Source organism: Leuciscus leuciscus (genome assembly GCF_965113295.1).
Source record: "Leuciscus leuciscus genome assembly, chromosome: 23".
NCBI lineage: Eukaryota > Metazoa > Chordata > Actinopteri > Cypriniformes > Leuciscidae > Leuciscus > Leuciscus leuciscus.
The window spans coordinates 23,855,355-23,870,760 of record NC_138747.1 but is presented as its reverse complement, the minus strand read 5'-3'; the positions used below and the strand labels follow the sequence as shown (position 1 = coordinate 23,870,760).

At 40.1% G+C, this 15,406-nt stretch overlaps 1 protein-coding gene across 1 annotated transcript; it reads left to right on the top strand.

Annotated features, from left to right (window-relative positions):
- Positions 1-250: 250 nt before the first annotated feature.
- Positions 251-1,132, top strand: LOC309487581 (putative nuclease HARBI1; the record flags this gene model as incomplete). The annotated part of the gene is made up of 1 exon (XM_082155308.1): positions 251-1,132. The coding sequence occupies exon 1, from the start codon at positions 389-391 to the stop codon at positions 1,130-1,132; it is 744 nt and encodes a 247-aa protein (XP_082011434.1). The 5' UTR covers positions 251-388.
- Positions 1,133-15,406: the final 14,274 nt, after the last annotated feature.

The following is a 15,406-nucleotide window of genomic DNA, read 5'->3' as shown; positions in this document are numbered from 1 at the left end:
CAGCAGTGCATGGGTTTCTGCAACAGTGAAATTAGGTCCTTTTGAGTCTATGGTTCCACCTCATCTGTTGTATTGAACATAGTATTTATAGGCCTTGGGCATGATTGATTTAGTTGAACACAAGCCACAGCACGTCAGCCAGTTGGTGTGTGGGTATTTGACAGCCGTCTTATATTCAGCCTTTCTCAGAGGACTTAGAGAGAGGCACTGACATGGCAGGTATTGTCCATCGCTACCACCGTTTTGGTGGAAGAGGATACCGTCAAAGGGTGTATGTTGAGCGTGCACAACCACTTGAGCAATACACCACTGAAGAACTGTATGCTCGCTTTCGCTTTGGGAATGCTGATATTAAGTACATTGCAGACCTTGTCAGGTCAAAACTTCAATGGAGAACCCGAAGGAGTTCTGTCTGTCTGTGGAAGAACAGGTCCTCATTGGTCTGCACTTCTATGCATCTGGGACTTTCTACCAAGTTGTTGGTGACAATATAGGAGTGGACAAATCAACTGTGAGTGATGTAGTGAAAGCTGAGTCAATTGCATTGGCCAGCCTGGTCAATCAGTTTGTTTCACTTCCAAAGGATGTCCAGATTGCCCAGACCAAGCACAAGTTTTTTTTTCTTTTGGGGAACATGCCCAATACTATTGGGGTTATTGACTGCACTCATGTACATATCCAAGCACCTCATGAGAGGGATTGGGAGTACATCAACCGAAAGGGGAGGCACAGCATCAACATCCAACTTGTGGGCGATGCTGACCTCATCATCACAAACTGTGTCGTGAAGTGGCCTGGGTCTGTTGTGGGTCTGTTGCAAGTGACCACACCTGCGCAGGCACGCTTCAACACTGCTCATTGCAAAACAAGATGTGCAATTGAGCGTTTAAATGGAGTTCTGAAGAGACGCTTTGCATGCCTTAACTACTTGCGAGTGGAACCACAGGGAGCATGCAACATAATACTTGCGTGTATCGTCCTGCACAACATCGCTACCAGGCGCAATGTCCCTCTCTGTGATGATGTTTATGATGCACCTGTTGAAGAACCAGACCAACCTCTGGCGTTCTGTCAGAATGAGGGACTGACTGGACGTATAGTAAGGGATGCAATGGTTAGACACTATTTTTGACAGGCTCATCTCTGATGATTGTTTCTTTGAAATTAATACACGGTGATGAATGACAGAAAAATGGAATATATTATTTTTGTTTGTTATTGAAATCTGTTTTGGGGATTATTTCATGGGGACAAGATCATTTTTATTTTTATTTTATTTGTACTTTACTATACCCCTCCACCACCCTCGCAGGCCATCCGAGCTCACTGACAACCAGTGCCTCAGACAGCTGTCTGCCACCACGCACATGTTGCGTTCACAAGACTTCAATACGCATTGTGCACCTGTTGCCATCACAGCGCCACAGCTCGTAAAGCCACAAAGCACAAGGGGGGGGGGGCCAGGCGTAACAATGACGCCACATGTGCCAAAAAGCCATGCATGGGACATCAAAGCATGTGGCATACCAACCTCAGCGAACCAAAAAGACTGTCCTAAACCAACTAAGGACCTCCATCGCTGGAATTTTTTTTTTCTCCTTCTCTCTCTCTCTCTCCCTATCGCCTCTAACAGGATGCAGGCCGCAGTGGTTCGCGAGAAAGCAGCCACACTCACCAGGTCTGGCATCCGGCATCGCACGGAGAGAGCAACCCTGAGTCCTGAACACCAAGGCAGGACTCGCACTCAACACAGTCCCTCCAAGCATGGGCAACCGCCCAGCCTGAACACCTCACCTGTGTCCATACCTGGACCGCAGCTGACGCTGCGCTGTGTACCTCCACAGCAACCGACCACGCCCTGACTCCCGTCTTGGCTTTCACCCTGTACCAGACCCTACCAAATGTGAGCAGCCACAGCAAAGCTCACAAAGCCGTGTCTGGTGGTTTCCTATGGAACCGCAAAAAGGGGGTCCCGATCCGGGGCTCGCCTAAACCTCATTTGACCTGAGTCCTCAGTCATCAGCCGCTTGCCATCGACCATTGCGCTAATTTGTTGTTCGATAAAGTCCTTCCGAGGTCTTTATCTAACAAAAAGGGGGAATATGTAACGACAATGACTATGACATGCGGTCACATGCTGTTCAAATTAGTAAATCCTGATCTCCAAGTCTGCTTGAACGGTCAAAATTGCATCTTTGTGGCTCCCCCGAGGGACATTTGAGTCACATAAGGAAACCCTGTTTTCTTAGAATCCCCTCTAAAACCCCCATTTCAGCTCTGGACTCCCTGTGACTTTTACAACCTCACAGACTCGTGACATTCCAGAACACACACACACGTACACACACACACACACCAACATCCTTTTGTGTCTAACTTAAAATGTGTGTAACTCAGACTGGTATCTGAATTTCCTGTAGGTATGCGTGATTAATGTTGTTGTGATCATACAGTTATGATCTTCGAGTGTTTGGATCTGAAATGTATTTTTGAAGAATGTTCTCCCAGTAGAATCGCATCCCGTAACCCGAGCTCATTGGCAGGTCATAAAATTTGACCACAGAGCTATCCAGCCCTATGCATGAGATAACAGGGTCGCAACATTCCAACACACACACACATACAAACACACTCTGGACTGTGAAACAGAAACCCCCTACAGAAAAGGACTTTTACCCATAAAGTCACTCCTAAAGGTACTAAATATATAAATTTGTGTGTTAAGAGGTGTGTGTAACCCATAGGAAAGCATATGTCCTATTTGTGACCTTAATAGAACTGCTATTGCCTATACAAATGCATAATAATGTATCGTTGCATGGCTACAACGCCTAGATTCTATTTTTGATATCTTTGTAATCCTCTCCAGCTAACGGAGTTGAATTCCTATAACAGAATTCAGTGATGCGCATTGTTTTATAAGTTCATATGTCTGGAGAAAATCCTCTCCAGTTAAAGTCAATCATGACTCATTCGAGTGGGCGTGTCTAACCGGACAAAGGAATCTTCCCGCTCGAAAAATCTCGACAGCTGATTCGTCCTTCACGAAGGAGGGGACGGCACCTGGGACACTGATAAAAGTCCAAAACCTTCTCTTCTCTTCGCTCTCTCATCCTTCCGCTTCCAACTCATCCAACTTCTCTGGACCCTCCTCCCCGGCGCAGCGCTTCTCCAAGGAACATCTGAAGGAGGCCCTGGCCTTCTCCATCGAACGAACCCATGTTCCAGTCGTAGCTGCCGGTCTCTGCAACTAAGATTTCCAGCCTCTCCCATCCCGGGAGACGAATCTGAACTTTCTCGGTAACATCACATTCAGTGAGCCTTTCAAGCTTCCCGCGACACCGGAAGACGCAGCAGAAACAGGACACCATCCTCGCTTCTTGCATCAGCTTCAGCCTGACCAAAAAGAGCACTCGCAAGTATATTGATTCCTATAAAAGCTGTTCCAGGTGTCTAGGTCTTAGGTCTGTGGACTAAGTTACCCTCTATCTTCCCTCTATATCTTTCTTTCTTTCATTTCATGTTTTTGTGTTCGGTTAAATGTTTATTGGTTTGTTTGCATTTTTACGTACGTTTATGTTTGTAGTTTATATAATCTCTAGTGTGTGCCATTTTATTAATAAACCCATTTATACTTTTAATTGTCTCTGTGTTTGAAAACCCACCTTATAAAAGTCAATGAAACTTCAAGATCTAAGCTACAAGCTCGATATTGACTACCTTGAGTAGTTTTAATTCATAAACTCAGAAAGTTTGATATTCGCGGCCAGAAGATAAAACTTTCGTGGAGTTTAAAAGGGATACCCCTTCTTAACTGTAATGATCAGACAGTACAGAACAAGGTAATCTCGAAAATTGATAAAATAAATGTACATGCGACTTATGAATTATGACCATGCGTTATAAATATTAATATTCCCTATATTCTTGAGCTAATTCACATTTACCCCGAGTCGTTTATTGTTACAATACTGAATAGCTTAATTGTTAGCCTATGTCTACTTTATCTACTTTATCACTGTTACAACGGTTACACAAGTCAAGTGCAAAATATAAATAAAAGTATGATAAAAAAAAAATGATACAAATGTATTATTTGACCAATTTGAAAGTTTTACTACATTTTCTTCATGGAATCCACCTTGAAATCCTACCCCCTGTTGGGATCAGGATAATCCTGTTTTTTTGGATCAAAGTTATCCAAATCCTAGGATTGGATTCCGTGATCTAATCTGATTTCAGATTCCTTCTTTCCCTTTTGAACAACCCATTTTCAAGATTTGATCCAATCCGATAACCAAAATCCGATCAGCTTACCTCTGAACAACTGGCCCAATCTGCTTGATTTGGAACTGACCTGAGTAAGCATTGTTTCTGGCAATGCTGCATTATTGACATGGACTTGCTGAAGTTATACTAATGTGACTGCCTCAAGAACAAAGTTTAGATGAGATTTGCACTCCACGCATGAAGAAGGATATCATGCATCCACATCACAGCTGGCTATATTTCACTCTCCTTTCATCTCTGAATGTCTTCGCATAGCTAAGCCAAGTTACCTTTGTATGCTCATTGCTTAACCCTCTGGGGTCTGAGGCGTTTTTGGGGTCCTTGAGATGTTCTGACATGCCCTGACATTTGTGCTTTTTTCAGTTGCTTATAAACATATTAATGGCAAAGGTATAATTACACTCTATTTAGCACAAACAGGGCTACCATAATATGTGAGCAACATGCATGTACATGTTTGTATTTTTGAGAGAATAATGTTTATGCACGGTTATTGAAAAAACTAAAAACTAAAGTTTCTGAAATAAGGCCACAAAACACATACTAAATATGTGACAATAAGACTTTTGACTAATGGATGTCATTGCCTAGAGTTTTTTCTTCAATGATGATGTGAAAATCATCCTGCCCTTATCATTCACATAACACAATACATTGATTTAAATCTTGTAAAACACTTTTTGTTTGTAAAGGCAATATGCGCAAGGGGCGTCAACCATTCAACAGCATCATGCATATGTAGTGATTCACACCTGAGGAGACAATGGGGCCCACATACTTAATGAGCCATTCATTCAGGTGTGTCACCTATAGCCACAAGAAAGAATGCAAGAGAAATATATATATATATATATATATATATATATATATATATATATATATATATATATATTCTACCAAATTGGTTCACAGTTGGAAGCATGTCAATTTATTTTTTTTATATTTTTTTTCACAAATTTTGCTTGCAAATTGTATAATATCCAAGGAAAACATGTCTAGTAATTGTGCAGTTAATTCTCATACTGTATTTTCAGTTTTGGAATATGTATCCTCTCCCCAAATTTGTCAATAATAAAACACAATAAAAATTATTTAAAGAAAAGGCTTATATTTACCTTTTAAAATTTGTTTACATCTACCTTGTAAATATATATTTTTTTATTAAAAAGGTTACAATTACAACAACAATTGAAGTGTAATCTTTCTTTGTAAAAACTAAAGTATACATTAAAGGATTCATTACTTCGAATATAGCCAACATTGACAAAACATACTATATTTAACATATTAGCAAAAATTGGCAAACAAAAGCTTATTTGAGGTGGCAGATATTTTACAGTAAAAATGTGTAATCTATCCAAAACTAATCAACGTAATGTTGTCTTTCATTTGTCTGTAACATCGGTCTTTTCGTTTTTATTATAAGGAATATAAATGTTAATTTGTAATTAAATTATGTTAATTTGTAATTAAATTATGTTAATTTGTAAACATTAATGTTTTCTCGAGCTGATATGTGGGCGTTCACAGTTTGTATGGGATCGTCTCAGTCATTTGCGTTTGAATAGCGCGCGCTCTCCGTGGGAGGGGCCGATTATAACGTAATGAGCTGAGATGAGCTCGACTGGAATCGCTCTCTTTTAATACAGATTTCACAAGATGAGAATATTTGTTTTTTATATAAATTACTTCATTTAAAAGAAGAGAATTCAAGCTTCATGCCTGTGTGTCTGTATGCCTGTTTGACTGAGTATTCGCTGAGTTATTGTTCATTTTCGGACGCGTTTCAGAATGGACTTCACTGGCAGAGAGAAGGCAGAACTCGCTTCGTGTTTATTTTTCTTTATTTGGCAAAAAGCACAACACTTTGTTTTTATTGTGAGTGTACACAAAAATAATACACATTTAACAGAATCGATTGATGTATGAAACTCCTATGGAAAATCAAAGTCAACAGAGTATTTATGAGTTTCTTTTACACTGATAAAAAAAAAGCGAGCTGGTATCGCCGGCGATACAGCCGACCTCAGGGGGTTAAAAGCTATCAGGTTATTGGCAACATGCTTTGTTTCTTAAGGCTATCCAGGTATCAGTAACAATAACGTTGTTAATTGTACCATACCTGTTGCTCAAGGCAATTGTTATCGGACCATGCTTGCTACTTTAGAGATTCTAGTATTATTGCCATCATACTGTACTAAGCTTATCTGGGTATCAGCTTCATGCTTGTTCCATAAGCCAATAGTGTATTAGTAAATTAAGGTTTTTCTGGTTATATTGGAATACTCTTATTGCTCAGGCTTGTCTGTTTATCATTGCAATCCTACTTATTGCATAGGCTTACCTGGTTATCATTGCAAACATGCTGTGCTTTAGATAAAATCTAAGTATAAAATCTAAGATGTAGTTCAAGATGTAGGGAAGGAAGCGGACAGGGTCGGCTTACAGAGTCAGTGGGTGTCAGACAGAGTCAGAGAGCAAACAAACAATCGCGTCCACGGTGCTGAGGCATAACACTCGGTCCAGTACAATCAGTGCAGCTCCAATTGGTTCTGGCACCCTCTCTGAGCATTCTCCTTGGCACAGTCTCTTTGTACACTCTCTTGGCATTTCTCTGGACCCACACGTTCACCCACATGATCTCTGCATCTCTCTCCTCTTGTTCTCGTTTCCCAGTGGCTTTTATACGCTGTGTCCACGCCAAACACAGGTGTTTGTCATTCACACTTAACCCACTTACGCCGCACCTGTCTCCCGATCCTCTCTCCCGTCACAGACTTCGTTAAACCATGCCCCCCTTGCCACATACCCCCACCGCCCGACTCAGGCTGGGGAGCCATCCGGCCTGCAGCCTCCCCCCTCCTCCTGGAGAGGAAGTCGGCCACAGCCAACTGCGCCCGGGTCTCGGGCAAGTCGCAACGGCTGCGGTCTTATCAATTTGGGTACCCGGCTCGGTCTCAACATGGCGCTGAATAAGATTAGTTTAGACCGGGTAGGGGCGAGAACACGTCTGCAAATTCTGCCTGCAACCTGGCTTTGTCAGTGATCTGGGATGGTGAAAGATGATCTCCTCTCGGGGCCAGCGCGAGTGATTGAGTTTTAATATTCGCCTCTGGCCCGAGATCTTCTTCCGCACAAATACCCGTCGCCAGCATCACTGACTCCGCCTTAAATTTGACGTGCCCCGCTCCTATCCGTTCGAAGTACCTCATAATTGAGATCCCCAACTCGCTAGGTGACCTCAAAGGGCCCTTGCCACTTCACAAGTAATTTGGAACTCGATGTAGGGAGCAATACAAGGACCTTATCTCCCGCTGAAAATTCTCTCAGTCTGGTTCCCCTATTGCATAACTGGGTCTGTCTGTCCTGAGCCTGTAACAAATTCTCCATTGAGAGCCGCCCCAAAGTGTGGAGTTTTGTTCTCAGGTCCAGGACATACTGAATTTCATTACAACTCTCCGAAGGTTCTTCCTCCCAAGTTTCCTTTAGAACGTCCAGCACACTGCGGGGCTGACATCCATAAAGGTGCTCGAAGGGGGAAAACCCAGTGGAAGCTTGCGGGACCTCGCGCACCGCAAACAAAAGGGGTTCCAACCACTTATCCCATTTTTTTTATGTCTTCGTGATTGAATTTACGAATCATGGATTTTAATGTGTGATTAAATCGTTCGACCAGACCGTCTGTTTGTGGGTGATGGACACTGGTGCGAATCGATTTAATGCCCAATAACTCGTAAATTTTGCGTAATGTATGTGACATAAACGCCGTGCCCTGATCAGTGAGGATCTCTTTCGGGATCCCCACCCGGGAGATTAAGCGAAACAGGGCGTCCGCAACACTCTCAGCTGAGATGCTGCAGAGTCCACTATCACTAATGCAAAACGATGTCCACGTGCCGATCGTTCTAATGGCCCGATGAGGTCCATCGCAATTCTTTTGAAGGGGACCTGCATTAGAGGAAGCGGGCGCAATGGCGCTTTTGGGGCGGCCGGCGGATTTACCAGCTGACATTCACGACAAGCCGCGCACCACTTGCGCACGTTCTCATGAATGTCCGGTCAAAAGAATGAGATGATTAACCCTCTGGGGTCTGAGGTGTTTTCTGGCCCTGGAGGTGTTCTGACATGCTCTGACATTTGTGCTTATTTCTGTTACTTGTGACATTTTCATGGATAAAGTCTTATTACACTGTATTTAGCACAAACTCTGCTACAATAATATATCAGCAGCATGTATGTAAAAGTTTGTAGTTTTGAGATAATGACATTTATACGTGGTTTGTGAAAATACAAAAAAAAAAAAAAATTGTCAATGAAATAAGGCCATGAAACCCATACTGATTATTTCTTCACAAGACTTTTGAAAATTGTATCACGTAGCCTAGAATATTTGCTCCAAAACTATGTGAAAATCACCCTGACTGCTCATTCAGATAAGACAATATATTGATTTAAAATTTCTAAGACGTGTTTTGTGTAAGAAAGCACCTGAGAAAGACAAAGACCCTCCCCTAACGGCCCTATTAGGAGTGATCAGGCCCTGTCATTCTGAGCAACCTTGCACAAAAAATGAGGAGATTTAAAAAATAATGGCTTTTAGATTGTTTGGATTTATTTACAACACAACACAATCCAAAGATACACAACAAATGACAAAAGAGCACATTGAAAACAATGATCCAAAGACAGAGACCTTTGTGCCATTCCTAAAAACATTGTACATACCTTTCATTTCCAAGGTGTTTGATTTTCACTTTACCATGTTCATATACAGAGACTCATGTGAATGTTGAAGTCAGCAGGACTCAGTGGCATCTGGTCCCTGAAAGAAAAGAAAAAAAAAAGTGAACATACTGGTATCAAGAGAAACTAGGCCTGCACGATTTTGGGAATAAATGTTAGATTTTTCTGGTAAAAATTGCTTTTTAAAATTCACAGAATACACACACACACACACAAATGTTTCCAACAATATATGATATAATGAACACCAGGTTTGTTGTGCCTTGTAGGCATAGGCTATGCCCAGTGCTGCATAAAATAATAATAACAATAACCTATAGCAGCCTATAAATCTTCCATAAGATTTCAGTAACAACTACGCTAGAGAAAAATATATTGATTATCATATGTTACTTCAAATGTTTCCATTCGTTATGATGATATGAAATGAGATAATAGTAAAAACATAAAGCCTAATGTTTGGTGCGTTTTGCTTTTCAAACGCGATCGCGCTCCAAAATATGATACATTCAAACGCACAGCATGCTCCAAAATATGAAACATTATGGTTACCATATTATACATATCTACGTTTGAGCAGATATCCACAAACAGTATTTAACAGTAAACACGGGTCTAAATATTATAATATTCACCATATATCTAGCAACAGTTCAACTGCAATGTGAAGTTTATGCAACAATAACAAACTAATAAGTAAGAATTTATTACCTTACATCTTTCTTGTCTTCAAATCACGTTCTTCTTCTTCTGAGGTAAATCCAATGTAAGCTCACGGCGCGTCTTTCAAACTCGACGAAAAGCAGAGACTTGTGAAGTTTTTTGGTGCTTTGTGTTAGAGGTAACGAGCGCGTTCGCGTTCCATGTGGAGATTTGCATGTGAATCTCTTTTGCGCAAGTGGGCGTGGTCAGATTAAAAATAATGAGCAAGCGTTTGAGATACTGGACATCTTGTTGGTTTTATACAAATTACTTAAACAGAGAATATTTGTTTTCAGTTTGAATCCGATCATTTTAAAGTACACACTTAAATGTTTATAAAGGTATATGGCTCATAAATGTGTGAATAGTATTCGCTGAGTTTTGTTTCAGTTTATAGACGTGCTCAAGAAAAAAAAAAGTTCACCGCGACGGAGAGGCAGAACGCACACCCTGTTTATTTTCTTTATTTTACAAAAGCACAATGTTTTGATTTGATTGTAAGTGGACACATACAAAAGTAGAAATATCACAGATTCTTTTTTTATATTTCATTTTTCTGTATGACCATAAATGATGGAGTATTTTGTTTATTGAGTTTATTGTGCTACAATGTGAAGAAAATCCAGCAAAACGCGGGGCGCGTTTGTCGACCCCAGGGGGTTAAGTGTCGTTATTTGCCCTAAATGCCAGACCATGGGATTAGAATGAGCCACCTGGAAAAGCATTTCCCGACGGCTTTTTGGTACTAACAACTAGGGGTGCAACGGTACAGATAGCCCACGGTACGGTCCGTACCTCGGTTTTTGGGCCACGGTCTCGGTTCGGTACATATTTTGTGTAGAAAGAGACTGCTATTTCATCCCAAAAATATGTTTTATTTTTCTTATGAGCATAAACAGAATGTCACAGTAGGAAGAACATCAATGTATGGAATAAATTAACACTCTAGTCTGTACTGAACAACACTAAGTAATACAACCTCTTCAACTATCACTTATATGAAATACAAAATGTAAACAAACACACTTCAAAATATTCAAGTGGATCCCAATTCCAAACCTTGATAACTGGTATATGAAGTGATCAATGTGAAAGAAAAAGTGCTCTTTTACCTTTAACCCTCTGGGGTCTGAGCTGTTTTCTGGGCCCTGGAGGTGTTCTGACATGCTCTGACATTTGTGTTTTTTTCTGTTACTAGTGACATTTTCATGGCTAAAGTCTAATTACACTGTATTTAGCACAAACTCTGCTACAATAATATATCAGCAGCATGTATGTAAAAGTTTGTAGTTTTGAGATAATGACATTTATGCGTGGTTTGTGAAAATACAAAAAAAAATTCTCACCGAAATAAGGCCATGAAACCCATACTGATTATTTCTTCACAAGACTTTTGAAAATTGTATGACATAGCCTAGAATATTTGCTCCAAAACTATGTGAAAATCACCCTGACTGCTCATTCAGATAAGACAATATATTGATTTAAAATTTCTAAGACGTGTTTTGTGTGACAAAGCCATATGCGAAGAGGCGTGATCATCTCATGAATATGTAAGCCTTCAACACCTGAGAAAGACAAAGACACTCCCCTAACTGCCCTATTAGGAGCGATCAGGCCCTGTCATTCAGAGCAACCTTGCACAAAGAATGATGAGATTTAAAAAAGAATGGCTTTTAGATTGTTTGGATTTATTTACAACACAACACAATCCAAAAATACAAATGACAAAAGAGCACATTGAAAACAATGATCCAAAGACAGAGACCTTTGTGCCATTCCTAAAAACATTGTACATACCTTTCATTTCCAAGGTGTTTGATTTTCACTTACCATGTTCATATACAGAGACTCATGTGAATGTTGAAGTCAGCAGGACTCAGTTGCATCTGGTCCCTGAAAGAAAAAAAAAAGAAAAAACTGTGAACATACTGATATCAAGAGAAACTATAGGGCTGCACGATTTTGGGAATAGATTTTAGATTTTTCTGGTTAAAATGTATTTTTAAAATTCACAGAATACACACACACACACATGTTTCCAACAATATATAATGAACACCAGGTTTGTTGTGCCTTGTAGGCATAGGCTACGCAGTGCTGCATAAAATAATAATAACAATAAATTAAATCTTCCAAAAGATTTCAAGAACAACTACGCTAGAGAAAAATATATTGATTATCATATGTTACTTCAAATGTTTCCATTCGTTATGATGATATGAAATGAGATAATAGTAAAAACATAAAGCCTAATGTTTGGTGCATTTTTCCTTTCAAACGCAATCGCGCTCCAAAATATGATACATTAAAACCCACAGCGCGCTCCAAAATATGATACATTAAAACCCACAGCGTGCTCCAAAATATGATACATTCAAACCCACAGCGCGCTCCAAAATATGATACATTCAAACGCCATCGCGCTCCAAAATATTAAACATTATGGTTATACATATCTATGTTTGAGCAGATATCCACAAACAGTATTTAACAGGAAACACGGGTCTAAATAGTATAATATTCACCATATATCTAGCAACAGTTCAACTGCAATGTGAAGTTTATGCAACAATACCATAAACTAATAAGTAAGAATTTCTTACCTTACATCTTTCTTGTCTTCAAATCGCGTTCTTCTTCTTCTTAGGTAAATCCAATGTAAGCTCAGACGTGTCCTCCAAACTCGACGAAAAGCAGAGACTTATGAAGTTTTTTGGTGTTTTGTGTTTGAGGTAACGAGGGCGTTCGCGTCCCATGTGGAGATTTGCATGTGAATCTCTTTTGCGCGAGTGGGCGTGTCGAATTAAAAAAAAGTAATTAGCAAGCGTTTGAGATACTGGACATCCTGTTGGTTTTATACAAATTACTTAAACAGAGAATATTTGTTTTCAGTTTGAATCCGATCATTTAAAAGTACACACTTAAATGTGTATAAAGGTATATGGCTCATAAATGTGTGAGAAGTATTCGCTGAGTTTTGTTTCAGTTTATAGACGTGCTCAAGAAAAAAAAGTTCACTGCGACGGAGAGGCAGAACGCACACCGTTTATTTTCTTTATTTTACAAAAGCACAATGTTTTGATTTGATTGTAAGTGGACACATACAAAAGTAGAAATATCACAGATTATTTTTTTATATTTCTTTTTTCTGTATAACCATAAATTACGGAGTAATTTAAGTTTATGTTGCTGATATGTGAAAAAAATCCAGCAAAACGCGTCGGCGCGTTTCTCGACCTCAGAGGGTTAACAAACATAAATTAGCTTGTGCTTTGAATAAAAAAAAGAAGAGCAAAATAATATAATAAAAAAATACTGCATTCAGGATACAAAGTGCAATGTTATTTACTCATCCACTATTGAGAGATTCTTGTGCAAAAAGATGAGTCTATCAACACTGTCTGGTGCAAGGCGAGACCGGTTGGCACTAACGATGTCCCCAGCAGTGGAGAAAATTCTCTCACTAGGAACTGAAGTCCCTGGGACACAGAGGAGACGTTTTGCCGCTTTTGCTACATGAGGGAACTTGCACTCATTGGTCTTCCACCACATGAAAGGATCAGCATCAACACCAATGGAGTCTGCTAACCTATATGAAGCAACTTCATCCTCAACAATCTGGGAAAGAGCCTTGACCTGGTCTTGTTTTTTAAAAACCTCCCCAAATAGCTCTGCCATTGCTGTCTTCTTTGGAGGGGGAGAGGCTGACTCTTGTCCCTCTGTGGGTGGCATTGTCTCCGCTTGTCTCTGAAAGAACAATGACAAATATTTAGCATATAGAATAACAGCTGTAAATGTCTATATTTTGCTCCTGTGAACTTAGTATAATTGCCACAATAGAGAATAGTTCAACTGCTGTTTTGTTTTATTGTTGACAGATATGTACAATTATGACATGTTAAATCATCTATATACATTTTGACAACAAAAAATAATCATTAAATATACAGCCAGCCATAGATTCACAGAAAATAAGATCATCATACCTGTGGTTCATACTCCAGGATTTCTGTGGCAAGATCTTTGTAGAGTCTGTCAAGGGAGGATTCATCAAGGGAGTGCAGGGATTTAAACCTGGGATCCAGGGCTGTGGCTTTTTGGAGGTACTTCTGAAGGTCAGGGTCAGTGTACCTTCTATCCAGGTCATGTGCAATGGCTTCTTTGATAACTGTACTGTCTTCATCTCCAGGTACCATGGATTTGAGAATCATTTCCTTCAGTGGGAGGATCATTGAAATTGTGGGGGTTGTTTCACTGCTCATGAGTGTTGTCACAGTCTTCAGTGGTTTGAGTACTTCGATTAGTTGCTCTGCCATTTTTTGTTCTCCATCAGCAGGCCCGGAGTGGGTAATCGGGAGAATCGGGAGGATTCCCGGTGGGCCGCTTCACTTTTGGGCCCGTCGAGGATATATATTATTTTTTATTTTTTTTTCACATTTCAATGTCACGTTAGTTACATTAGGCTACACACGTTCCGCATTCTGACACCACAGCGCGCAGCCTCTGCATGGGTTGTACCATGTGAGGGAGTTCTCCCCTCCCCTCCTATAGAGTTGGTTGGGTCCATAACACGTCTTTTCCAAAACGTTTTCTCAGGTAGGCTACCGCGGCACCGCCGGCGCCTACCGATAGCTGGGCCGGCCCTACCGTAACGGTACGCGTCAGGGAGGATGGATGGGAGGAAAGAGGCCAGGAGGTATGGAAGCTTTGTTTCTGCCACAGAATAAAACATTTAAAAAGATAATTGCGACTTTTTATCTCACAATTGCGAGTTTACAGCTCGCAATTCTGACTTTATTTCTCAGAATTGCGAGATATAAAGTCAGAATTGCGAGATATAAAGTCAGAATTGCGTGATATAAAGGCGCAATTGTGTGTTATAAAGTCAGAATTGTGAGATATAAATTCAGAATTGTGTGAAATAGTCGCAATTGCTTCTTATAAAGTCAGAATTGCAAGATATAGCCTAAAGTCAGAACTGCGTGAAATAAAGTCGCAATTGCTTATAAAGTCAGCAAGATATAGAGTCAGAATTGTGATATAAAGTCGCAATTGTATGTTATAAAGTCAGAATTGCGAGATATAAAGTCAGAATTGTGTGAAATAAAGTCGCAATTGCTTCTTATAAAGTCAGAATGGCAAGATATAAAGTCAGAACTGCGTGAAATAAAGTTGCAGTTGCTTATAAAGTCAGAATTGCAAGATATAGAGTCAGAATTGTGTGATATAAAGTCGCGTTATAAAGTCAGAATTGCGAAATATAAAGTAAGAATTGTGTGATAAAGTCGCAATTGCTTCTTATAAAGTCTAAGTGAATTATTATTTAACCTTTGCATTATTTGTTGAACCATGGTATTAATACAAACTACACAATAGCTGAACTGTTGCTTCATTTATCCAATTTAGAAAAAGTGCTAATTTGGAATTCCACCATGGAAAAAGTGGGCCGGTCTTGGGCCTGAAACTCCCGGGCTGAAAAGTGGCCCCACTCCGGCCCTGTCCATCAGTCAACATTGCAATGCCCGTGACGTGGCTCCTCAGGTTTTTGTCCATTGTTAATGCCGAATAGATGGCAGGCTGCTGCTCAACATATCGTGACAACATGTCATGTGATGTGTTCCACCGAGTTATCACATCATTGATTAACTTGTGCTTTGGCAAGTTTAAC